Source organism: Budorcas taxicolor, chromosome 11 (assembly GCF_023091745.1).
Source record: "Budorcas taxicolor isolate Tak-1 chromosome 11, Takin1.1, whole genome shotgun sequence".
NCBI classification, from domain to species: Eukaryota; Metazoa; Chordata; class Mammalia; order Artiodactyla; family Bovidae; genus Budorcas; species Budorcas taxicolor.
In genome coordinates, this window is record NC_068920.1 from 146,360,420 (window position 1) to 146,387,425 (window position 27,006).

The 27,006-nt window shown below is 40.2% G+C and overlaps 1 protein-coding gene across 1 annotated transcript in view; it reads left to right on the forward strand.

Annotated features, from left to right (window-relative positions):
- The window catches only part of NOL10 (nucleolar protein 10), a 93,083-nt gene that overhangs the window by 48,251 nt on the left and 17,826 nt on the right, over positions 1 to 27,006 (forward strand). Inside the window, exons 14-19 of the mRNA XM_052648217.1 lie at positions 8,796 to 8,922; positions 12,727 to 12,806; positions 13,002 to 13,100; positions 14,143 to 14,232; positions 25,987 to 26,160; positions 26,409 to 26,656. Coding sequence (XP_052504177.1) covers positions 8,796 to 8,922; positions 12,727 to 12,806; positions 13,002 to 13,100; positions 14,143 to 14,232; positions 25,987 to 26,160; positions 26,409 to 26,656 — 818 coding nt within the window. The remainder of the gene's footprint in view (positions 1 to 8,795; positions 8,923 to 12,726; positions 12,807 to 13,001; positions 13,101 to 14,142; positions 14,233 to 25,986; positions 26,161 to 26,408; positions 26,657 to 27,006) is intronic.

Genomic DNA, 27,006 nt, shown 5'->3' on the forward strand with positions numbered 1-27,006 from the left:
GATTTTGGAGCCCCAAAAATAAAGTCTGACACTGTTTCCCCATCTATTTCCCATGAAGTGATGGGACCAGATGCCATGATCTTAGTTTTCTGAATGTTGAGCTTTAAGCCAACTTTTTCACTCTCCACTTTCACTTTCATCAAGAGGCTTTTTAGTTCCTCTTCACTTTCTGCCATAAGGGTGGTGTCATCTGCATATCTGAGGTTATTGATAGTTTCCCGGCAATCTTGATTCTAGCTTGTGCTTCATTCAACCCAGCATTTCTCTTGATGTACTCTGCAGTGCCTAAGGAACTGAATTTTACATTTTATTCCATCTTAGTTAAGTCTAAGTAGCCACATGTAGCTAGTGGCTACTGTATTGGACAACACAGAGTCAAGTTAGGTCATCAAGCTCTTTGCTTGGATCATGTTACTTGGACCTTCATAAATAACAGTTTAATGCTTCTTTGATGTTTAACAGTCATATGAAGTTTCTTTCGTAAACGTGTTTTAAAGAAATACTGTCCAGTTAGAGTTCCTTAGAGAGAGATCTATGAAATGGTTCTCAAGTTTAGTTCTAAAAGAGAGCTTCTCTTTCCAGATATATCAGTACGCTTCTTTTTCAAGTAAATAGTGTCCCTCTACCTTATTATACGTCACTTTTTGCCTTGGTTACCATGGAGTCTGATTTTTGGAGTCCAGTTTTTGGTTCTGCTACAGGAGGTGATCTTTTCCCTTTCATCACTCCCCCCATCAAACAACATAGCTTTCCTTTCATTCTGAGTTTGAATATGTCATTATATGTATGCTTTTCCTTATAAAGCACTTCTCTTTTTGAAAATGATTAGATTTATGTCAGGTTTTTGAAATCTATCCTAAGACTTCACTAAGAAAAGATTAATACAACATACATACTACATCCTTCCCACAACCTTGTACATACACACACATACCGTATATCCTAGTGAAAGAAGAAAGAAAGTGAAGTCCCTCAGTCGTGTCCGACTCTTTGCGACCCCATAGATGTAGCCTACCAGGCTCTTCCGTCCATGGGATTTTCCAGGCAAGAGTACTGGAGTGGGTTGCCATTTCCTCCTCCAGAGGATCTTCCCGACCCAGGGATCGAACCCGGGTCTCCCACATCATAGGCAGACGCTTTACCGTCTGAGCCACCAGGGAAGCCTGTATATCCTAGTAGGGCCATTATATTGTCATGTGTAGGAATCCTGTCTATCATCATAGTGGGGAACATGCATATTTAAAATCTGAAATAGACTTTTCACCTGGGTTGTAGAAAATTACTGAAGTGCATTATAGTTGATTACATTTTATTCAATTATGACTTCAACTTGGGTTCTTTTACCCTCTTTTGCTCTGTCAGTATAATGCTCTACTTTGGCTTTCTTTGGGAATATATGGAAAATCTTCTTTTGCTTGAATTTAAAGTTCATTCTTCAGGATTTCCTAGTTCCAAATGGTACCTTGTAGATAAATATTAACTGCTAAATGTTGGGGCAAAATATTTTTTGGACTCCCCCCCTAAAAAAAATAGCAGTGTTGAGGAGTGTAACCTTAATTTTAAAACATTTTACTCTTCCTATGTCTCTGCCAAGTTTCTTCAGGATACCCTTAGATTTTACATGGACTTTAGAATTAGAAGGCATCAGAATATGCTGAAAAATTTTTAATAAATTCCTTTGCCTGTAAGGAAGTAGGGTAGAACCAGGAAACTGCTGATGTGGTAACCAGGATAGCACACTAAAACCATCTGTGTAACTCCTGGCAGGAATAAAATGACAAAACAAGATCTTGGAGAGTGGGTGTTACCAGGTGTGTGATCAAAAAGATAAATACATTCTCAAATGATTAAATTGGCCAAGTGCCTTTAGCACCCATGGGGCTGTTGCATGTATTCTTATGTGCAGACATAGCCGTCAAGGTTGAGCATTTTTAGCATAGTTAGGAAATTGGGACCGGAAAAGACTGGAAGCAGAAGATTTTAACATTGCTTGGAGTCTTTGGAGCTGTGGACTCTGGGTGTGAACTTGAGGAAACTGCGTGGAACATGATAAACATCCAGTGATACTTGCTGCAGAGCCACAGTCAGGCTCTCTAGGAGAGAATGAGGAGGAGACCCTACGAGAGCACGTTTGCCCTATTTAACAGTGGACTTCGAAAAAGGACCATGTTAAGATTCTTCCTTTTTTCTTGAGCTTTGAAGGAAGATGGAAGCTGAGGACTTTTTCATACTATTTAATGACTATTTGTAATTTTTGGAAAAAGCAAAAATGAACAGTTTTTCATTCTAACTCAAATTAGAAATACTTAGGTTAAATATAGTACAGCTTTGAATACTTAAAAGAGAACTTGAAGACATTTGGTTTATGAAGGAATGTCATGGTTTTGAATAAGATTTTTGCTCTCTCGAATTGGCCATGGTTCACTTGAGAGTAATTCTTTTAAGCCCTTTTCCTCAATTTAGCAGGACTATTTGGTGTTCACTAAGCTTGCATGTTCTGAATATCACCAAGCTCAAAGTCAGTAGATCTCCAGTGGATATATGCATTTAGTTTTCAGTGCATATAAAAGTTATGTTTACATTATGCTATATTGTGTGCAAGAGCATTCTGTCTAAAAAATGTGCATTTCTTAATTTTAAAATATTTTAATGCTAAAAAAAGAGGGGGGCTTTCCTGGTGGCTCAGCGGTAAAGAATCCACCTGCCAATGCCAGAGATAGGGTTTGAGCCCAGAGTCAGGAAGAATCCCCTTGAGAAGGAAATGGCAACCCACTCCAATATTATTGCCCAGGAAATCCCGTGGACAGAGGAGCCTGGCAAGGCTACAGTCCATGAGATGCCTAGAAAGCAACTGAGCACACACACTCCTACTTAGTTGCTAAGTCGTGTCTGACTCTTTGTGACCACCACGGACTGTAGCCTTGCCAGGCTTCTCTGTTCGTGTAATTTCCCAGGCAAGAAAACTGGAGTGGGTTGTCATTTCCTTCTCCAGGGGATCTTCTTGATCCCAGGGATCAACAGCTTGCTAATCGTCATCTGACAACGCAGGGTTGTCACACACCTTCAGTTTCTAAAGAACATAGTATCAGCAAAGTGCAATAAAGTGAGGTCTGTGCCTGTATTGGAGAATTCCCAGATAGCAACATTGGGAAGGCTCTCTTTGGGGATCTTTAGTTTTCTATAGAGAATCCCCCAGTTTCTCACCAGGAGTGCTGGGGGTTTCAGCTGGTAGGGATGGAAGCCCAGCAGCACGCGTGTGGCTCCTGGGTTGGAAACGGGGTGGAGGGCCACGTACTCTGATGTGTAGGCTGCCAGTTAGTTTGTCGATTCCAGCCTTACAGCTCAAGTCACCACCACCGGGTATCCACGCACATGGAGCAGCTTTCCTTCACTCTCTCCAGGGAACGGTCCTCTGGTTTCTTAAGGGGCTTCATCAACTCCGTCATCTCCCCTCTGTTCAGGCCTGTCTTCCCAGATACATGGAGCCTGGGAGTGCTGGGTCTCAAGGACTTTAAGGAATAAATCTAGTCTCCTCCTTGTTATTACCTCTGTAATTTATGCTGTGTTAAATCTGTTAACCACTGTATTTTCTTCTCTTGTTCTTTTTGTCCTTGCAGGTTATTATCTTTTATATTGATTTACTGTCATTTTAACTAGGCTTGGGAGGGAGAGGATATAATATATAGTTAGTGTGCCACTAAAATGTTTGTCGGCTGATGGTGGTAGGGTGGCATAAGTGATCCTACTTTTTGCTTTTCACCTGGCCTTATTTTATGATCGAGCTTCCCTGGTGGCCCAGGGGTAAAGAATCTGCCTGCCAGTGCAGGAGACGCGGGTTCAGTCCTTGGGTGGGGAAGATGCCCTGGAGAAGGAAATGGCAACCCACTCCAGTGTTCTTGCCTGAGAAATCCCATGGACAGAGGAGCCTGGCAGGCTATAGTCCATGGGGTTGTAGTCGGACACGACTTAGCAACTAAACAATTATTTTATTTTATTATCATTTTATTTCAGTGTTTAAACTACTTTTTAAAAACGGAATGAAAATTGAAACCATGGTGGATAATAATTTTTCTCCTTTTTAAAATAAATATTTTTAAATGTTAAAATTAAATCGCTCTTTTGCTAATCTGATTTTTAGGAATGAGAACAAAGCACTACAAGTCAGGTACCTTTAAATGACTCATAATTACTCACGCAAATGTATGTAAACTTGAATATGCAATTAGGCAGCTCATTATGTTGCAAATGCAATTACATGCTCAAATTCATGGTCACTCCCTTGGCTCACCCAGCTGTCTTCTCTTGTCTTAGGCTTATTTATGATCGGTTATTAGTAATCCCCAGCTGTCAGAATTTGAAAATACATGCTGGTGCTAGTGGTGTCATTCAGCTTAAATTGGAGGGAAGGTTTGAAAAGAAGTTTGCCTTTGAGTTTATGTACGCAGGGTTGGTCGTCTTAGTTGGCAAAATCCCATTCCCCTTCTGAAGGTAGAGGCTTTCCATTTAGAAAAATTATCATCATTAATAGTGGTTAATGATATTTACGGTACAGTATACTCCATCATCTCTGATCTGCCCTTCTGAAGTCCAGAAAGCCCTTAGTTGTTTTTTTGTTTTGTTTTGTTTTATTATAACTTATTGGCAGCAAAATCAGAAATGCTTCATTAGGACTCAAATCTGACATGTAATGGCAAGACTATAGTCTGTTTATCCAGATCACTAGCATGAAGATGTATGGATTTTGCCTCAGAAAACTTTTAATATGTTTAGTTATGGACCACTGACCCATACACCACTGAAGACTTTACGTAAATGCAGTATACCTACTGTGTTACCTTTCGGAAAATGCCTAAGGTTCTGTGTTGCAGATGCTTTTTGGCCCCAGCAGTTTCTAATAAAGAATATTGGCCTTACAGTGGGAGTAACAGAGTCCACATTAGATATGGGTTAAAATTCTAGTTGGGGGAAACTTTAACTGGTATGTATTAGACCACTTGGGTATTTTACATACAGTTAATTTCCCATTTTGATTCAGGGTTACTGTGAAAAAAGAAGGAAGTTATTTATTATATGCTGATATAGTTCTACTAAATGGAGTAATTAAGAGTTTTCTTAGTTACTAAAGTTTTTTAAATTGTTTTTTTAGATAATTAGTTTAAAACTCAAGATAACAATTTCATGTTTAATTGCTATTCTATATTGTCAGTGACTTTTAGATTAATAGTAGGAAATACTCTCAGTATTGTTATAAGCAAATGGAAAAGACTGTCATCTATATTGAGTTAGTACAGTTGGTTCTTTGTCTCGAATAATGTCAATAATTGTTAATCACCCTCGATCTATTAAAACCATCCATCCAGTAATCCTCAATACTTAGTTCTGCCTTAACCCAGCTTTAGGTGTGGCACATTGGTTTTTAAAAAGAAGAAGGGAAGGGATACCATTTTCTGTCAACTCTCTGAGAATTTGAATATTCATTGTCTTTCCTCCCCACTCTTCATCATTTTTGTCCGTTACCAGAATATATGAGAATTTTGAGGTTTTAAACTAGGCATATATGCTTAACCTATTACAGGTAGCTTGTAATCATGCAGACAAATAATCTTGGGCATGTGGCATGTATTTTCATGTACCTTCAAATTGGTTCTTTTCCCCAAATGGATTAGAGCAAGCAGATACTTGGCTGCATTTGAGTCAAGGGCGTCCCATAGCACACCGATAAAGATTCTCTCTTTTGGAGGACAGGTATTTCTGTTTAAATTGGTTGTCATTAAAATTGCTGAGAAACGCCTCAGTATCCTTTATAGCAGTTTGTTGAGTCAGTTTCCAATTCTGTACTTTTACTAACCTGTACTTTAGAAAATTCTTTATGAATAAACAGTGGAATATCATAGATCACTGAAGTTTAAAATAGAAGAATCTTCACCAGGTTTCTGAAACAAAACTCTTAGTTGCATAAAAATGTAGATCATCAAAGAATAATCCGTTTTGACTGCAGCAGAGAATATAACAATATAATGATACTACAGAAAACCTAGAAACTTTTGAGATAGTAGTAATAGTATGTCGGTTGTTTTAAAAAAAAAAGATGTTTTCTTCAAGTTGTGAAGCCTGAATTTTAAGAATAAGTTAATTTATTTTAAAATCTTAGTTGAAGGATTAACATTTTATGAGTAAAGATGGTGAGGAAATTTTACACATGAATTAATACTGTGGTCGTTACAGATACATCAGAGCTGTGCATGATGTGGTTAAACTCTCTTTGTTGGTTAAGCCAACCACTGTTTTTGCAACTTATTGGGGGGTAGACCTTTGCGGAAAGCTCTAATGTGGATAAAACCTCTAGTTAATGCCAGCTAAATCAGTAATTTCAACTTTGTTATCATCATTTTGATGTTTTTTTCTCTGAGTAGGAAGTAGGGAAACGTGATTAATAAAATGAGCCCGTTAGACTTTCTTGTTTTTGATGGAACTATTTCCTCCTGTAAAATTTGATGGTCTTGAATTTGATGGCAGAGATTATTTACCTAGCCAGACTTGTCCCTAGAGAGGCAATCTGCAACAATTCCATTAGAATCCAGACAACAATCGAGAAACATAATAAAAAAGAACCACGTGAAAGTAAGTCAGATCTGGTCTGATATTTTGATACTCCATCTCTTTCCCCGGGAATAGTCAGTAAACACAGAGTAGTATCTTTTCATTGTCTTTGAACCCCATGTTTATGACTGATATAAGGTTTAAATGTGAAACTATTGTGAGGTCCTGGACAATTTAAAAAATACTTTTGCCAGACAAGACCTTTTAAGTCTTGTTTGGAAATCTTAAATGCATTCATATGTGTTTTATGTAAGAATCGATTTATTTATGAAACCCTAAACACCTGCTACTTGGCAGGCAATGTTCTAGGTACTGGAAATTAAGCACTTAAAACAGGTGAAGTTTGGACCCTCCTGTAAGAAGCTACCTTGGATCTTAACGTCCCGGAAAAGTGCTAATAGTGAATACACCTTGTTCCTGTCTGAAAGAGAAGGCTGCTGTCCTGGGCCATACAGCAGCACGTGGTAGAGCTGCACTCTTGCAGCTTTGTGACTGACGGAAAGCAGATTCCTTTGTAGCTCCGGTGCCTAAACTCCCACTCTCAGAAGATGCCCTGTGGTTTTCCTAGCTTGCTCACATGTTCATTGCAGCTGGAAGTCCTTTCAGATATGCTTATCCCAACCCGGCCTGTTCATCTGGCCCTCACTTGTCTTCCACAGGGACTCAGTGCAATCTCAGTCCATTGCTTTAAGCAGCTGAGTGTGTGTGCATGTGCATGCGTGTGCACACACATACACGCTATCTGCTCCAGTTAGGTTTTTTAACTCCTTGGGGGGTAAGACCATGGTCGGGGACTTTGGTTTAGCACAGTGTTTTATATCTAGTAGTAATTAATATCAGTATTTGTTGACTTCAAGCGACTGTCCTAAAATTGCTTAATATCAGAACAGGTTCTTTAAAGTGGTCTACATTGATTTTTTTTTTTAATGCCTTGCATTTCTTCAAGATTTGTCTTTTATGGTTAGTCAAACAACTTAGTGTATCAAGACCTTTCCTTCTGTTTTTAAGAATTATATAGATTACGCTAGTAAGAAAATTCTCAGTGGTACTTGTTAATGGTCATTAAGAGTTGTTTTTCTTGTTCATGAGCCCCATAGCCTTTGGCAGGAGTGGTGGGATCACTGTCTTTCTAATCAGGCAAAATAATAAAACTAAATTAGTATGGCTATATCTAACATCTGCTTTTTTCTTTTATTTTTTTTAATGGTTGAAAAGGATATTAGGGGCCATTTTTCTTTGATGTAACTCTCTTCCTCCTGCCTTCCTTTCTCTAAAAAGTTTAAGCTAGATTTAATAATTTCCACTATGAGTTTTGTTCTTTGTTTAATTGATTGATTACAGAATACACAGGCGGATAGATTCATTTTGTAAGAGCCCAGAGTTCTCTCTTCTGAAAGCCTCTACCATGAGGTTGGCTTTCCTGCTGAGTGTTATTTCCTTTGGGATAAATGTTGACCTCAGTGGGAAAGGCATCTGGTGGGAAAGAGTTGTATCAAGGGCAAAAAAGTGAAAAACAATCATTATTTTATGGAAGTAATTGGGTTACAAATTGAAGTATCCATATTTTATTACTTGGTTATACATTCTCTTTAATCCTTTGTTTCTCAGCCTTTCGTTGGGACTAATTGTGGATCTTGGCCACCCCTTTTAGGTTAAATCTGAAGAATTCTATACACAGAATTTTAATTTTTTCATCAACTACATGAAATGGGCCATATAAGATAGAATGTAATTGTCAAGTCATTAGTTGAAAACTCTTAAGAAAGGGTGATTCTCCTTTTGTTTAGACTTTTGTTTGTCGTGCATGACAGACTTAAAAAATCTGCTATGCCAAGTGTATGCCTTTGTAAATTCTATTTATGTTTTGAATGAGAGAGGTGGTGGAACTATATAGATGGATGTTATTCTTAGTACCTGAGTCATTATTTATTTTTCATAGTTCTCATGTAGGAATATTCATTAATATCATTGTATCCCAGACTGAGATTTTTTTTCCCTTGTAAGCCTAAGCTTCTTCCTACTTTGTTTATTCTTTTCCATTATAGACTTGATGATGCACTTTGCAGTTATTTCTCAGTACTTCTGATGGAATCAAGGATTTTAAAAGTATATTTATAGAAGCTGGTTGTAAAATAACTGGCTGTTAGTTGATATGATGAGGGTATACACTTAATAACTTTCTGTCAACCCGGCAGGTTTTGGGTCCTGCTCCCAGGTGGTGCTCCTTCTTGGACAACTTGACAGAAGAATTAGAAGAGAACCCAGAAAGCACAGTTTATGATGATTACAAATTTGTCACCAAGAAAGACCTTGAAAACTTAGGTAAAAGAAAATTACGGTGAAATGTTTATAAAATTATTTCTACTTGTTTTGAATTTTGAACATCAGAAGTGATGGAGTCACATTTATCTGATGTTGCAGATCTTCTCTTTCTGACGAATCAGGTATTAAACATAGTGCGGATAGTGTCTTCTTAGAAGATCCAGATGAGTTCAATCTACTGAAGTGTTTTTGTATGTTAAGTGAGGAACAATTTTTTTAGCCTACCACCTGTGTATAGGAAAATACCAGTCCAGGAAGCAGTGACTTTCTTTCAAGTACTATTTGAATATAATAAGATTGTGAGAAATCTCAGAGACTGCACGTAAATGATTTTTGTCTCTTTTGTAGGTTTGCTTATTAATAGATCTAATCCACAACTTAGAAACCATGGGTTGAATCCTCAAATATGTAGAACCTTAACTGTTATTTGGGTTTAAAGAATACAAACCAAAAATGCTTCTTAATAATGGCCAATGTTAAAATACGGTTTACATGTGCCCAGGCAGTATTCTGAATGTTTTATATACATTTTATTTAATCCTCACACCTGTGGAATGGATATTATTATGATTTCATTTTATAGGTAAAGAAACAGGCATGGAAAGATTAAAGTAACTTCCCAAAGGCTTCAGTGGTGGTAAATGTGAGGGTTATAATTTAAACCTAGAGTCTTTGCTCTTAACTAGCCTCAGCCATACTGACACCCTGAAGAACATATTTGTCTTAGTTGACTAGCACTAGTGTGCAGGATGAGAGTAGGTTTTGTTAATCTTGCTCTCTTGGGAAAAGCGTGCATAGCAAATTATTGAGAATAGGAAAACAGGATCCATTCTTCACAAGCCTAGGCAGCTTAGTTGTCTTGAGAACAAAGAGATATACAATAGCTGTTAAAAGAAAATAGAATCATGTAACAGATTAGACAAGAGTCTTAAACTTTATATTTAAACTATATCTTTAGTACAGTTAATTCAGGCAAAATTATTTTCTGCCAGCTACCACCAAAATAATTCCTTAAATTTTAATGTGTTTAAAAAGAAAAGAGTTGTGTTTAGCCTTTAGAAAAGTGACTTACGGATGAAATAAGGTAAAATAGATCTTTCTGTGGAAATGCCTTCTTAAATATCTCCAGTGTAATTTTTACAGTATGGATGTGTGACACTCACCTACATTCTTACACTGGAGAATAAGAAGACATTTTTATTTTGTGAATTTTTAAAAACTACTTTGTTTAGTATATTTTGGGTGCTTTTTCAGTCTCTTGACTATGTTTATTTTGGGTGAGGAAGGCAGTTATAAAGGTTTAAATATGTACATTCATGCTGCCAACTTTTTTCTTCAGATGCTTATTTTTTTATGTATTTATTTCGCTGCACAAAGTCTTAGTTGCAGCACACAGCATCTTTAGTTGGTGGCATGTGAACTTTTAGTTGCAGCGTGTGGGATCTTGTTCCCCAACCAGGGTTCAAATCTGGGTCCCCTGCATTGGGAGCATGGAGTCTTAGCCACTGGGCCATCAGGGAAGTCCCCACACTGCCTATTTTTAAGACTATGCAAATAGATATAATAATCAACAAAATAAATTATACTAGAAATCATCTTCATGTCGATTATTATCTTTTAATATAAATTAGCCACTGTTTATATTTTTCAATAGATTTTACCATCAGTATAAACCATTTATCGAATAAGTAGCTTATGTTAAAGTAAAAATAAGGCCATGTAACTGACTTCTCTTGTTTCTTAAGATTATAGCATTTGAAAACTTGCCAAGTTCTGTCATTTCCTAGCTATGGCCTTTAGCAGGTCCTGTACCATGCCATTTCCCAGAATGTGTTGCATGGCCCCCTGCTTCTGTAAGAAGTGCTAGGTGGGCAGCTTAGTGGCTAATACAGGCTTTAGAGAGGCTGACATGGGTTCACACCCGACCTCTACCGCGTAATAGCTCTGTGACTTAACCAGTTTACTTAACTACATTGTGCCTTGGTTTCCTCATCTATAAAATAATAACAATGACACCTACCCATCGAGTTGCTTAGAGAATGAATCCTGTCATGCCTGAAAATTACTCAGTACAGTATTTAAACAATCCATAATGTTACCTATCATTTTAAGAGATTTGTGACAAATGAGTTTGAGAAATGTTCAGTTTAACCAAGTTAAATCAGTTTCTCTACTGTGGACTTTCAGCCTTTAATGTCATTATACACTGTAAATTGCCAGGAGGGAGGAAACTTACTTAGTCACAGAACCTCATCTTCCTCCAAGATCTGTTGGGGCTAGTGTTCTCTGGAGCTAAGGATGAGAAAACCTGATGCCAGATCTCTCCTTAGAATTGTTTTAATATGAAAAACTTCCTGCTGGATTTTATTCATGACCTAACTTGGAATGGGAATAATTCTGGGCCATAAATAGTTCTATATACTTAATAGAGGAAATTAAAAGTTATAAAAACATATGTGCAGGTACCTCAATGCAGATTGTTGTGCATTTGGACATTTCATTAAGGTTCAGCCCGCCCCACTGCCCTTTTAAGTTTCCACTGTGCAAATTCAAACAATGGAGTTTTATTGACCTAACATTCTAGGAAAGTATTTTTCTGACCAAGACTTATAATTATCTTATGAAATTATCCTAAATTTAGGTTTGCCTTTTGATGTTGTTCTATTTAAGTTTTGTACACCTATGTGATTTTTACCTAGACATTATTTGTAGCCCTGGAGGGTTGTTTATTTCTAAAATTTGAAAATCAGGGTAACGCTTTCCTTGGAACCTTAGTCACTTAGTATTATACCAACTAAAGCTGCTGTTCATGTGAATTATTTCATAGGCAATCTTATTCTGAAGATGAATATTCTTGTAACCTTTCTCTGTGTAAATATTTGCAGTTAATAATTTCTGTGACATAGGCAGGGCATCCTTATGTGACCCCCAGCACCACTAATTGTAAATGAAATCTACTAAATCTTGGGAACCCTGTGAAAGAAACTCTTTAAAGCAGGGCTGCTAGACACTCATCGGCATTGGACTTTTCATTCATCCTTAATGCAGTATGCGTGTATAATAGTACATGTGTTGGTAGACATTTGCCAGTTATTCTGTTTTGGGGGAACATATACCTTTTCTACATTATTGTTGTGACACAGTTTTTCTTTTGTTTTTGGAAATTACGGGCCATCTCCCTCCCCCACCTCACTCCCGCCCCTATCCCGGTCCTGTTCTTGCTTGGCAATATGAAAGTTGACAACCTAGTGTTGAATCTCAGTATTATTTTTAGATTTAAAACTGGCTTATGGAATAAAGGGCTTCCCTGGTGGCTCAGAGGGTAAAGTGTCTGCCTGCAATGCAGGAGACCTGGTTTGATCCCTAGGTTGGGAAGATCCCCTGGAGAGGGCAATGGCAACCCACTCCAGGACTCTTGCCTGGAGAATCCCATGGACGGAGGAGCCTGGTAGGCTACAGTCCACAGGGTTGCAAAGAGTGACACGACTGAGTGACTCACTTCATGGAATGAAAAATACCTGAGAACCAATAGTATAGGGAGCCCTTCTTTACTAGTCTATTACAGCTCATGAATACCTTTCCATCATTTTTATGCTTAGTACAATGTTACATTAAAAACAAGTAAGGTAATGTTGCTGAAGTAGATTAAAATTTTCTTTGCAGTTGTTAAAGAAGATTAGTGGTTCTAATCCTTAAATTTTTACTTAGAAGTGAAATTATAATCAAATTGTAGTCCATGAAAAACTGCTGAATTGTAATCAAGATTTCATAAAGATCTGCCCTCTTCTGGTTAACTTCCCCTAGGGCTCACACATCTCATTGGATCACCTTTTCTTCGGGCATATATGCATGGATTTTTCATGGATATAAGGCTCTACCACAAGGTAAGTACAAAGCTACAGTTATTTAAGGTGACTGACAATCACTTTGTGGCCATTTCTTCTCTACTTATGTATATTTTTATAAAACATACTTAAGATTTGTAAAATATCTATACTTTGGCACAATATTCATGCTGTATATGAGACATGCTGCTAAATATAGTTCTCTTCTGTTTCATTTTCTTCTTCTTCAAAAAGGTGAAATTGATGGTAAATCCATTTGCTTATGAAGAATATAGGAAAGATAAGATCCGGCAGAAGATAGAAGAAACACGAGCACAAAGAGTGCAGTTAAAGGTAAATGTTAGAGTCAGCATCGAAGCCACTAGAGAAAGGCTCTTCGTTTTTATTTTGTTTATTATTCGGAGAAGTTTTCCATCCATTTCTTTCTTTTCCCATTCTTAGTTTACGTCATTCACTAATATTCTTGACATGTTTTATTTGTCGTGAGGGTGGATGCTCTAGTTTCATCCTTATGGTAAAGGTAACGGTGTTGTGGCAAGTAATGCCAGGTGAGCCGATCCTGTCGGTCCTACCAAGAAAATATGATGCTGTTTTCAAACAGGTGTTTTTAGACTTTGGAGTGCTGGGGCTTTGCTAATCCCCATTTCTTGGTGACACGTGGGAATGTCTTAGGCTAGCTGCTTGGATCATGGGAAATGGTCATCAGACTATGCCAGGGCCCAGACAGGAATCAGGCCACTCTAGTTCTATTATCAGAGAGAATTTAATGTAAAAGAATTGTTACCCGGTTATTAGAGAGGTGAAGAGGCAAAAACACTGCGGTACTCATAAAGGAGGCGGTGGCTACAGGGAGCAGCTAACTTGCCAGGACCGGACAGTAGGAGACAGGCGGGCCTAGAGACTCGGACCTCGGAGGAGGGCTGACAGCTGGTGGTGGGGCCCTTGAGGCAGGACGAGGCTGTTCCCGGGAGTGTGGGGAAGCCACAAACTGGACTCTCTTGCTCTACTGGAGCCACGTCATTGCTGCCAGGAGACAGAACTATTGACGCATGACACCAGCCCTGCAGCCAGCAGAGGGGAAGCGGAAACCCCATCTCCTCCTGCCTTCCCGGCCTGATCGAGATCAACCACTGAGGGATATGATCGTTTTTAACTGGACATTTTGTAAAACGCACGCACACACTTTCAGTGCAGAGACTAGTAGCAAGCTTGTCCTTTTTCCAGATTGTTAGGTAAAAGCAGTGAATATGTGTGTGTATATTGGCCAGGGCAGTGTAGGACATGGAGTCCCTTTGTCCCTACTCTTTGCTTTAACCTTCAAAGCTCAATTGTAGGTATTGCAGTACAACTTTTTATTTTTTTTCTCCTCCACTAGAAATTGCCAAAAGTTAACAAAGAGCTGGCACTTAAATTAATTGAGGAAGAGGAGGAGAAACAAAAATCTACCTGGAAAAAGAAAGTTAAGGTAAGAATTTATAAGGCAAAGAAAATCTTGATAAGTTATTTCTCTGTTTTCTTGATAGTAAATCGTATCCTTTTACTTTGAAAATATGTTTAGTTTTCCTTGTTCCCTCTGCTTATTAGATAGTATATGCTCAGTATGGAAAGTTTGTAAAACAGATAAGAATATAAAGAAGAAAGTCACTCATGTACTTCTATCCAGAGAAAGGCATCATTAATAGTTTAGTGAATTTCCTTCCTGTCTTATTTATCTTAAAATTATAAACTGTAATAGGATACTACTATATATATATAAAAATATAATATTTATCTTGGGTCTGTAAAATAACACACGTGGCTTCCCATTTTACTAAACAATCTTTATAAATATTTTGAGAGCTGCATATTTTATCTTGTGGGTGTATTTTAAATAACCCTTTTATTGTTAAATGTTTAGTTTGTTTATTGTTTTTCTTTGTAGTGACTAGGTTTGTTTATAACTGAAAAACTAACCAGCTTTCGTTTAGACTTGGCATTACTGGGCGCATGCACTCTAAGGAATAACTGCTCTCTACCTTCCATCCCTGATGTAAAATGGACAAAGGTCGGTCGTTAACTAAGTAAGGGTCAGCTGGTGGTGTCAAGACAGGAGGCGGATTTTTTCTCATTTTCCCAGAGAATTGAGAGCTTCCTTGTTCCTCTCCGTGCTGTTTCCCCATCGGCTTAGATCAGGCAGGCAGATAAGTGGGCCGGACTCTTCTCTGGAATGAGTTGTAAAGATCCCATCTCTCCTAAGAGCCTGCAGGACCTGCCTGAGTCGATGGCCAAACTTTGTATCTGGGCCAGCTGTGTTGAGCTGTCCGGAGAGTTTTGTTAATGTTGGTTCTTTCTGTTCTCTCCCTAGTTTTTTAACCAGGTAAGTGAATGGAGACAAGTGAGCTCTTCGTGTGTTTATTTTTGTACCACTCTTCAGGAGTGTCAGGGGGCTGCCACTGAAGAGTCTCATGTCTGGTCCCCCTTGCTCACCAATTGTGTCCTTGTGGGTGCCCCTGAGCTTCACTGGGTCATAGCTTGTTCTTTTCTAAGATGAAGAGTAGGACTGTGGTGGGGACGGGGGGCCTTCTTGGTGCTGTGATTGTGTTTGTGGCTGTGTACCTTTCTAATTTCATCAGTGTATCACATGTATGCGTAGAGCGTTAAGTGTTCAAAATGTGAGTGCTTCCGGCTCCCTTGACGTTCTCTTTGGCATGCTTCCAGTGATTTTCTTGTTAACCCAGCCCGAGGATGGTTAGGGAGGTAACTTGTCAGCTTTATAGGTCTATTCCCCAAGCTTCACGGATACGATCTTTGGATTTACACACCGGAAGCTGCAGTGGGAAGGGAGAGGAGCTGGTTATGCCGAGGTCTTCTTTCCTGTCTACAGTTTATGCATCTGAGTCTGTATGACATTCAGTGTTACAAAGAATACAACACAAATTAATGTTTAATTTTGATACTTTGTGCAGCATGGTTTACACAGTGTACAGGAGCCTTTCTTAAAGGTCTTATGATTATGAAGATGCGGGGGAAGCCCCGTTTCTCTCTGCCCCTCTTCTTCACACTCTTGCTGAGGTTAGAGACGGCCGAAGGAGACAGAGCACACAGTTGGCGTTTGCTGTGCCCAGGGGTGCAGGATGGTAGCAACAACCCCAAGAGCTGAAAACATGCAGAGTGACCTGCAGAGTCCATGGGAAAGTCATGGTTGTCTGTGCCTTTAAAACACCTTATGGGGTTATTCTATAAAGAAGCATCCAGCTACGTGCTGTTCATACTGCAAGTGCAAAGAGGAAGAACCTGAGAAATCCCTCTCTTCTTCCATCAATTTCCCTTCAGTTGTTGGAAGCTGGAAGCATGGTGTTTGTAGTGGCGTGAACTCTAGAATACTGATGGAAAGGGGTGTTTGTCATTGACTTTTCAGTGGCTTGCTGACCCAAGTCAGGTGTCATGATGAGAGTTCAGTTTCTTTCCAGAAATACTTAAATTTAGGAAGATTCCCCCAGAGAAGGAAATGGCAACCCACTCTAGTATTCTTGCCTGGGAAATCCCATGGACAGAACAGCTTGGCGGATGGCAGTCCATGGGATCGCAGAGTCAGATACCGCTTAGCTACTAAATACTAAACAACAGCAACAACAAAAAGTCTGTTGTTAGAGAGCTTGTCTAATTTGTTGTTTAACACTTTTATCTAATTCAAATGACCTTGGAACTTCCCTGGTGGTCCAGTGGTTAGGACTTGGTGTTTTCACTCCTGGCACCTGGATTACATCCCAGGGAATTAAGATCCTGCAAAGTGAGGCCAAAAATAAAACAGCAAAAAACAAAGACCTTAAAAACTGTTCCTGAATTAAGAAAAAAGTCCTTCATTATAATTGTAAAGAATACTTGAAAGAATTGTTAAATCCATCAGTACTTCACTAGTCTTGTCTTTGAACTCAGCTTTTCAAACCCTTAAGGGCCTTAATAGCTCTGGTAACTTCTGATTTAAAAGTCAGTACGGTGCAGTTATGGCCTGCTTTGACTCCAGCTGAAATTTCATGGAGGCAGACAATGAAATATGTTCCCAGATATTGCTCCCACTGATAACATAATTAAATTCTAATAAGATGTTTACCGTTCACTTCATGTTAGATCTGCAATGGCAAGTACTCACCACATAGTGTCAGGAAGCAATTATCTGGACCTTACCCAAACTTAGAAATGCGGTGGTGTTAATTCTAATTAAGAATCAATTCATTTATTCTTTCAGCTAATACATATTGAGCTCCCAGTAGGTACAAGCACTTTGGGAGAGGCAAGCAAATGGTGATCCATTTGATCTATAAGGGTGTGCATTGTAGCTAAGCCACTTTTCGTACGAGTCCCATTTCTTGCCTATTGGCCTTTTCTGCCAAATTTTCACCATTGCCTTAAATTATCTTGTATGAAGGTACTTCTCTAGAATTCTGCAGCAGCCCAGCCAGGTACTGTCATGCATGACATCCATAGGCAAGGTGTGTTCTGTGGTTCAGAGACCGTGGGAGAAGTGTCCTACCAGCCTTAAGGATTGTGAGGTGATCAAGTTTATTGCTTAAATAAATTTTTAATGACAAAAAGAAGAAAAGAAAGAAAAGACAATGCCTGACATTTGAAAATCAAGAAGTAGCACCGTAGGCCAGCAGTAAGGGACAGTTTTAGACCGAAATAATGAACTAAAAAGGCAAGAGTGTCAGGGGAGCTGAAAATGGGAGAGGGGAAAGAAGAGGGTGAATAGAAGGATGGGAGGGCAGGCAACACTCCTAACAAACCTTGGAGAAATACTTAGTTTTCAAAACTCTGTGTACAGAACTGTAACAACAACAGAAACCACACAATCTTTAATTGGTACTGAAAAGCTTTAAAACATAACATATAGACAGGCTTCCCTGTCTATAACCAACTCCCGGAGTTTACCCAAACTCATGTTCATCGTGTCAGTGAGGCCATCCAACCATCTCATCCTCTGTCGTCCCCTTCTCCTCCTGCATAAGTCAGTTCTTCACATCAGGTGGCCAAAGTATTGGAGTTTCAGCTTCAGCATCAGTCCTTCCAGTGAATATTCAGGACTGATTTCCTTTAGGATGGACTGGTTGGATCTCCTTGCAGCCCAAGGGACTCTTAAAGAGTCTTCTCGAACATCACAGTTCAAAAGCATCAATTCTTCGGCGTTCAGCTTTCTTTATAGTCCAGCTCTCACATCCATACATGACTATTCAGCATTTACTTTGTTACAGATGTGCAGATACTCTTTACATCTCCTCCTCCTCTGCTTAGCTCCGTTCTGGAATGGTCCCCTTCAGATCCTGGTTCACAGCCAGCATCTTGGTGGTTCACTCCACCTCACGCCCGTGATGGACCCAGGATCATAAGGACCTTCAGGTTTCTGAAGGAGTGTTGTTTCCAGCCCAGACAGACAAGCAGTCTGTATAAGGTGTAGTAAAGAGATCCTCACACCCACAGTTATCAATAGCAACAACAGCAAATCACTCTTAAACATGCGGCTTTTCCTCAGGAAGTTCCTTAGGGTTTTCTCCTCCAATGTGAGACTAAGGCAAGAAGGAGAAAGAGTCCAAGGAAGTCTTCGGACCGGCCCAGGGCCATTCTGGGGGCCATCTTCCACCAGAGATCCACCCTCAGTGCTGGCCACCTTGGGGCCCTCTCAGTCCAGGAACTCAGGTGCTGGGAAATAGTCTTGGGTAAAAACTGTGCGTAGTTTTTGCCTGCTGTGGTCCATAGTCCTTGGTCCAGATTTAAAAGAGTGGAAGATATAAAAAGCTGAGTAGAGGCCCTGAGGTGTGACAGGGCACCTCGGTCCTCTGTGCTGACCTGGCCAGTCTGTTTGTTTGGGAACGCACCAAACCTCAGTGTCTTTCAGCCTCTCTCTTCCGGTCAGACTCTTGCTCAGAGGGTGATGGCCTGGCTGCCAGCATTTCGAGGACTGGGAGCTGTCAGCAGGAGGGTGGGGGTGTGGGGTGAGGTGGCATCTCCCCCTCGCCTGCCTCCCTGGGTGCCAGGTGCGTCCTCAGCGTGCTGCAGCCCCTGCCGGACGCGTCCCCCTCCAGAAGGGCCTCCGCTTGGGGATGCCGGGTGCTAGACCTTCCTCTCTTGCTTCTGCAGCCTCATTGCTCCCGTCTCCTTTCCTGGCCTCCTCCTCCTTAGGGATTCGTGTTCTTTTAAAGCCCCTCTTCTATTGTTTTAGTGGTGTTTTAGCAGAGATTGGAAGGAGATGCTCCCGTTCAAACCACCATCTTTACTCAGAAGTCGGCATCACCTTAATTTCATAGATACCATTGCATTGCAAGTGTTGATCTGTTTTAAATGTGGAGTATTCCTCATGTATGTTGCTGTGTTGGGACACAGTGTGGATAATGAGCATCCCCACTCAGATCTACCCAGAACACCCTTCTCTGAGGCAGGGCTACAGTGTGACAGCACCTTACGATGTTTCCCAGATCGAGTGGCGCGTGTTTGGCCTACATGCACATGTGTATAGGGTAGACTGCGAACCAGACGTATGTAAACTACTATAGCACATCACTAGCTCCGTCTCATCCTACTTTTTTTTAAAGACAGCTGTGAAAACAAACAATTAGACTAGGAAAACTCTGTGGGGGAAGTATTTTTACAGCTTGGTTATAAGAGTTTTTACTTTATATTTGTTCATCCAAGGCATACTTGTCTTTGGGCAGTGCAACTTGTTTTAAATTAAGGGAAAAAAGAGAATACTAGCCAACTTACTCTTTTTTTTTTAACATGTTTCTCTGTTATTTATTAAATGTGATAATACAGTAGGATGGGAAAGAAAAGATTTCCCTTGGGATTTGTATATTTACATATGTATATATGTGGACATTGGCTTCCCTGGTGGCTCAGACAGTAAAGCATCTGTCTGCCTGTAATGCAGGAGACCTGGGTTTGACCTCTGGATTGGGAAGATCCCCAAGAGAAGGAAGTGGCAACCCACTCTAGTACTGTTGCCTGGAAAATTCCACTGATGGAGGTGCCTGGTAGGCCACAGTCAATAGGATCACAAAGAGTCATACATGACTGAGCAGCTTCACATACGTATAGGTTATACATTTTTTATCTAAATATACATTTTATATACATATAGATTACATTTTATATCTAAGTATATAAAACCTGACAATGTGTAACTATAAAACCTGAAAATATATACTTAGCAAATAGCTTTTCTTCTGGTCTTGGGCAGTATCACCTGACTTGTGTTTACAGGTAACTCCAGAATGTATCCAGTGTAGCCCTCTCTTTTCTCCTGAGCCCTGGTGCCTGGTTTTCAGACACCTGATGGCATCCATCAGAATCCAGGCATACACTGAGTTAACCAGTCTTATATGGAACATAATTTTGTTTTTTCTCTGTTTAACTTCTCTCATTCACTGGATTTTTCTAAAGACACTTTCTAATAACAGTTTTACCGTCACAGCAAAAGTGAGAGGAAGGTGTAGAGATTTCCCACATACCCCCTGTCCCCCACACGTGTGTTATGTCCAGACCCACCTCGATGTTAATATCCTCCACCAAAGGGGGATGTTTGTTACAGCTGATGAACCTACATTAATATGTGATAATCCCCTGAAGCCCACAGTTTACATTAGGGTTCACCCTTGGTGGTGTTCATGCTGTGATTTGAGACACGTGTATAGAGACACATGTCCACTATTAGAAGGTAAGCATATTTTCGCTTCCCCCACACCCTCTGAGCTCCACCTTTTCATCCCTTTCCTTGACCCTTAGCACCCACTGAGCTTCTGCCTGAGTCCATTGCTTTACCTTTTCTACAGGGTTATTTAGTTGAGACTGTAGCCTTTTTCAGATTGGCTTCTTTTGCTTAGAAAGGGTCTCTCTCTGTCTTTTCATAACTTGATACCCTCATTCTTTTTAGCGCTAAATAATACTGTGTTGTCTGAATGTATCACGGTGTACTTAGAGCCACTGGGGGACATCTGGGTCTCTTGGGTACATAATTTCTTGCCCTTTATTCCACCCTATGTCTTTTTTTTCCTGATCATCTCCAAGGATAGATCCTAACTTACGGTATTCCCCACTTTCTAGTCACTTTAACTAGACATTTGGTAGAAATTTTTAACAGTATTTAAAAAAAAATTTTAAATACCATTTTTCAGTATTCCTCCTCCCATCTCCTCCATAGAGATATCTGTCAATTCTAGCTTACTAGTGTATCTTCACCCTTGGGTTCCAGTTGCCCTGATTCAGGCCCTGTCTCTGTTCCCATTTCCTCAAGTGGCCTCTCCTGTCTTCCTCATGTCTGAGTTCTGTCTCAGTAGCCCACCATGTACCATGCGGCTGCAGAATCACAGAGCAGCTTTCTTTGTTCTGAGATTCTTGACTCACTCTTCTGCTTGTCACCTTTCTCCTCCTTATCCTCTTTTTCCCTAGTCATTTCCCCTTAGGTGCAGAGTGAGGTCACGGCATATTAAATCTTTTACAATCTGGCCTGATCAAAAATTGTTTTTTTTTTCAAATTTTGCCACTCTCCTTGCATTATCAGACTGCTCACCACTCCTCAGGAGACTGGAAATGCTCTTCCCAAATTCCTATCTGTTGAAAAGTACCCTTCTTTCAAGCCTCCTCCTCTATGTGCACCCCTCCTGCCTCCCCCTCCCCACTGAGATGTCTCTTTGGAATTACTTTTTACCCCTCTACTCTTAGAGCACTTATGTCTGCTTAGCATCCTTCATAAAGTGCCTTGTAGCATAGAATCTGGTTTGTTTATTACTCTAGTTGTGAGTGAGTGAGTGCCTTGGGGTCAAGAACTAGGACATATCTTTTTGTTTCTAAATCTGTCTTGGAAATGATAATAGAGAAGCCTTCAGTGTGTCTCAAATATTAAAAACTAAGCATATCATAGAATTTTAGTAAAGGTTAGTCAGAGAAGAGTGAAAAAGTTGGCTTAAAGATCAACATTCAGAAAACTAAGATCATGGCATCTGGTCCCATCACTTCATGGCAAATAGATGGGGAAACAGTGGAAACAGTGTCAGACTTTAATTTGGGGGGCTCCAAAATCACTGAAGATGGTGATTGCAGCCATGAAATTAAAAGACACTCTTTGGAAGGAAAGTTATGACCAACCTAGATAGCATATTCAAAAGCCAGAGACATTACTTTGCCAACAAAGGTCCATCTAGTCAAGGCTATGGTTTTCCCAGTAGTCATGTATGGATGTGACAGTTGGACTGTGAAGAAAGCTGAGCACCAAAGAATTGATGCTTTTGAACTGTGGTGTTGGAGAAGACTCTTGAGAGTCCCTTGGACTGCAAGGAGATCCAACCAGTCCATTCTAAAGGAGATCAGTCCTGGGTGTTCTTTGGAAGGACTGATGCTAAAGCTGAAACTCCAGTACTTTGGCCATCTCATGCAAAGAGTTGCCTCATTGGAAAAGACTGATGCTGGGAGGGATTGGAGGCAGGAGGAGAAGGGGATGACAGAGGATGAGATGGCTGGATGGCATCACCGACTCGATAGACGTGAGTTTGAGTGAACTCTGGGAGTTGGTGATAGACAGGGAGGCCTGGCGTGCTGCAATTCATGGGGTTGCAAAGAGTCGGACACGACTGAGCAACTGAACTGAACTGAACTGAGTCAGATTTTAAGTACATACAGGTAATAAATAGCCCAAGTTCCTTAGTGTCTCATGGTTTGCCAATTTTTTTGTATAGTTCAGTTGCTCAGTTGTGTCCAGCTCTTTGTGACCCCATGGACTGCAGCACGCCAGGCTTCGCTGTCCATCACCAGCTCCTGGAGCTTGCTTAAAATCATGTCCATTGAGTCAGTGATGTTATCCAACCATCTCCTCTGTTATCCCCTTCTCCTGCTTTCAATCTTTCCCAGCACCAGAGTCTTTTCCAGTGAGTCAGTTCTTTGCATCAGGTGGTCAAAGTATTGGAGCTTCAGCTTCAGCATCAGTCCTTCCAGTGAATATTCAGGACGGATTTTCTTTAGGATTGACTAGTTTGATCTCTTTGCAGTCCAAGAGACTCTCAAGTGTCTTCTCCAACACAACAGTTCAAAAGCATCAATCCTTTGGTGCTCAGCTTTCTTTATAGTCCAACTCTCATGTCCATACATGACTACTGGAAAAACCATAGCTTTGACTAGACGGACCCTTGTTGGCAATTTTTTGTGTAGTTGTTATACAAAAACAGCATTCTGACTCAACAACATAGAGCCATATTTACTCTCAATAGTGGAGAAGCAGGCAGTAAGATAAAGTCTGTTAGGTAGAGCCAGGGGCCACCACAGACAGGTTCGTTTTTTCCAGCCTCTTCTTAAGCTGTCTACTTTACAAACCATGTCAGGTAGGTTAGTTTATCTTGTTTCCAAGCCTACTGCAGATTAGGACAGTAGGAAGCGCTGAGCTGTATACAAGTATCTGTTTAAGTTTATAGTTGGGCTACAGTGAGAGCTCAGTTGGTAGAGAATCCGCCTGCAATGGAGGAGACCTGGTTCAATTCCTGGGTTGGGAAGATCCGCTGGAGAAGAGATAGGCTACCCACTCCAGTATTCTTGGGCTTCCCTTGTGGCTCAGCTGGTAAAGAATCCACCTGCAATGCGAGAGACCTGGGTTTCATTTCTGGGTTGGGAAGATCCCTTGGAGAAGGGAAAGGCTACCCCCTCCAGTATTCTGGCCCGGAGAATTCCGTGAAGTGTATAGTCCATGGGGTCGCAAGGAGTCGGATACGACTGAGCAACTTTCACTTCACTAAGTTTATAGAACATTTCTAGAAAATGTTCTGTTCAGAAGTGATACAAATAAAAAGGAATTCAGCGTCAGTCCTGAGCTATCCAAGTAGGTGTCAATCGTAAAGCTTTATTATGTTGAAATCACAGTTGTGCACTGTATCCTTTGAGAACAATGCAATGGCCTAGGGGGAAATTGATGAGGCTATCCTATAAGGGAAGGAAATATCCGTTATGTTTCCAAGTAACTCAGAGTCAGTAAACTTACACCATCAGCTTCCCTACTACCCCATGTTAATTCTTAATTTATTATTGGTGCATGCTTCCTCTCCCGGTTTTGGAATCTGAAGTTGACAGACTCACTAATTCTCATTCAGCGTAGTAGCCATGCTTAAAAAGCCACGTTTCAAAACCATGTATTTCCTTGAGAAATGTTTTTACATCAAAAAATGTTAACTAAAGAAAATTCTTTCCAACATATTAAGCATAAAGTTAGCCCCAAACACTCATTCTTAGCTCATTGTGTGCAGCAGCCAAGTAATATATATTTGCTGTGAAATAGGTTAATAGGATTTGATTGTGGGTAAGAAATAAGCTGGTCCCATCACTTCATGGGAAATAGATGGGGAAACAGTGGAAACAGCGTCAGACTTTATTTTTGGGGGTTCCAAAATCACTGTAGATGGTGACTGCAGCCATGAAATTAAAAGACGCTTACTCCTTGGACGGAAAGTTATGACCAACCTAGATAGCATATTCAAAAGCAGAAACGTTACTTTGCCAACAAAGGTCCGTCTAGTCAAGGCTATGGTTTTTACAGTAGCCATGTATGGATTTGAGAGTTGGACTGTGAAGAAGGCTGAGCACTGAAGAATTGATGCTTTTGAACTGTAGTGTTGGAGAAGACTCTTGAGAGTCCCTTGGACTGCAAGGAGATCCAACCAGTCCATTCTAAAGGAGATCAGCCCTGGGTGTTCTTTGGAAGGAATGATGCTAAAGCTGAAACTCCAGTACTTTGGCCACCTCATGTGAAGAGTTGACTCATTGGAAAAGACTCTGATGCTGGGAGGGATTGGGATAGGAGGAGAAGGGGATGACAGAGGATGAGATGGCTGGATAGCATCACCAACTTGATGGACGTGAGTTTGAGTGAACTCCGGGAGTTAGTGATGGACAGGGAGGCCTGGCGTGCTGCAATTCATGGGGTTGCAAAGAGTCGGACACGACTGAACGACTGAACTGAACTGAACTGAACTGAAGAAATAAGCAAGAAGGAAGGCCTGGAAATTGGTTCTTTAACAATTTCATAATAATTTAGTAAATTGTGCCTTTTTAAAAAAATTTTTATTTTTACTTTATTTTGCTTTACAATACTGTACTGGTTTTGCCATACATTGACATGAATCCACCACGAGTGTACATGCGTTCCCAAACATGAACCCCCCTCCCACCTCCCTCCCCATAACATCTCTCTGGATCATCCCCGTGCACCAGTCCCAAGCATCCTGTATACTGCATTGGACATAGACTGGCGATTCTTTTCTTACATGATAGTATACATGTTTCAATGCCATTCTCCCAAATCATCCCACCCTCTCCCTCTCCCTCTGAGTCCAAAAGTCCGCTCTACACATCTGTGTCTCTCTTGCTGCCTCGCATACAGGGTCATCATTGCCATCTTTCTAAATTCCATATATATGTGTTAGTATACTGTATTGGTGTTTTTCTTTCTGGCTTACTTCAGTCTGTATAATCGGCTCCAGTTTCATCCATCTCATTAGAACTGATTCAAATGTATTGTTTTTTATGGCTGGGTAATACTCCATTGTGTATATGTACCACAGCTTTCTTACCATTCATCTGCTGATGGACATCTAGGTTGTTTCCATGTCCTGGCTATTATAAACAGTGCTGCGATAAACATTGGGGTACATGTGTCTCTTTCAATTCTGGTTTCCTTGTTGTGTATGCCCAGCAGTGGGATTGCTGGGTCATAAGGCAGTTCTATTTGCAATTTTTTAAGGAATCTCCACGCTATTCTCCATAGTGGCTGTACTAGTTTGCATTCCCACCAACAGTGTAGGAGGGTTCCCTTTTCTCCACACCCTCTCCAGCATTTATTGCTTGCAGACTTTTGGATCGCAGACATTCTGACTGGTGTGAAGTGGTACCTCATTGTGGTTTTGATTTGCATTTCTCTAATAATGAGTGATGTTGAGCATCTTTTCATGTGTTTGTTAGCCATCCGTATGTCTTCTTTGGAGAAATGTCTGTTTAGTTCTTTGGCCCATTTTTTGATTGGGTCATTTATTTTTCTGGAATTGAGCTGCATAAGTTGCTTGTATATTTTTGAGATTAATTGTTTGTCAGTTGCTTCATTTGATATTATTTTCTTATGTTGCTTTTTAATGAATTGTTGAGTAAGATGTTTTTAAGCTATCTTCCTGGGCAGATTTTAATCTAATGTTAACTTTAAATTTTGACATTCTTTTTCTTACAGAGCCTTCCTAATATTCTCACTGATGATCGATTTAAAGTTATGTTTGAGAACCCTGACTTCCAAGTAGATGAAGAAAGTGAAGAATTTAGGCTTTTGAATCCACTTGTTTCCAAAATTAGTGAAAAAAGGAAGAAGAAACTGAGACTCTTAGAACAACAGGAACTTCATGGAAAAGTAATGTACTGTTTATCATTTAGAATTTGTGTAATATTTAGTTTTCTGTATAGGTTAGAAGAGTCATTGAATAAAGCTGTAATTTGTTTGACCTTCAGCTTAGGAATATATCTTCTTTTATTAAAGACTTTTTTCCAATGAACGCAATGTCACAGACTCTGATAGGTTAATGCTATTTAAAAGGAAATAACGGGTCGATATTTTTGGCAGAGGGAAAGGAGCTGCTTCTTAACTATTTTTATTTTCAGGAAGAGGAGGAAGAACCGGAAGGAAAACCAAGTGATGCAGAAAGTTCTGAGAGTTCAGATGATGAAAAAGACTGGGTCGCAGAGGTCAGGAAACAGCGCCGGCTTCTCCAACAGGAGGAAAAAGTGAAGAGGCAGGAACAGCTCCGGGAGGATCAGCAGACGGTCCTCAAGCCGCAGTTCTATGAGATCAAAGCTGGCGAGGAATTCAGAAGCTTCAAAGATTCAACCACAAAACAGAAGCTGATGAAGTGAGTAATGCTGCCCCTGATCCTGGCTTGCTCAGTGTCCAGCCTTGCTCTTCCTGGCTGGCCCTGTGCCCTCAAGGGGTCATCTTGATCTTTGGAGTTCATGTGACAGTAGCAGCTCGAGGCCAGAGGGGACATACACTGGTCCTTACTGTAGTGATTCTGAACAACTTTTTGAGGCATAGTTTACATAGAGTAGGATGCAGGGTGTGGCCCCAGGAGTATTGGTAAATACGTACATTAGAGCACTCTGATTCTGCAAAACCCACACTCTTAAAAATGATGGTGGCAATTATAGAGGTAACAGCTTCTTTCACAAAAAGTTATATTTAAAATATTTCAGTTAGGTTTAC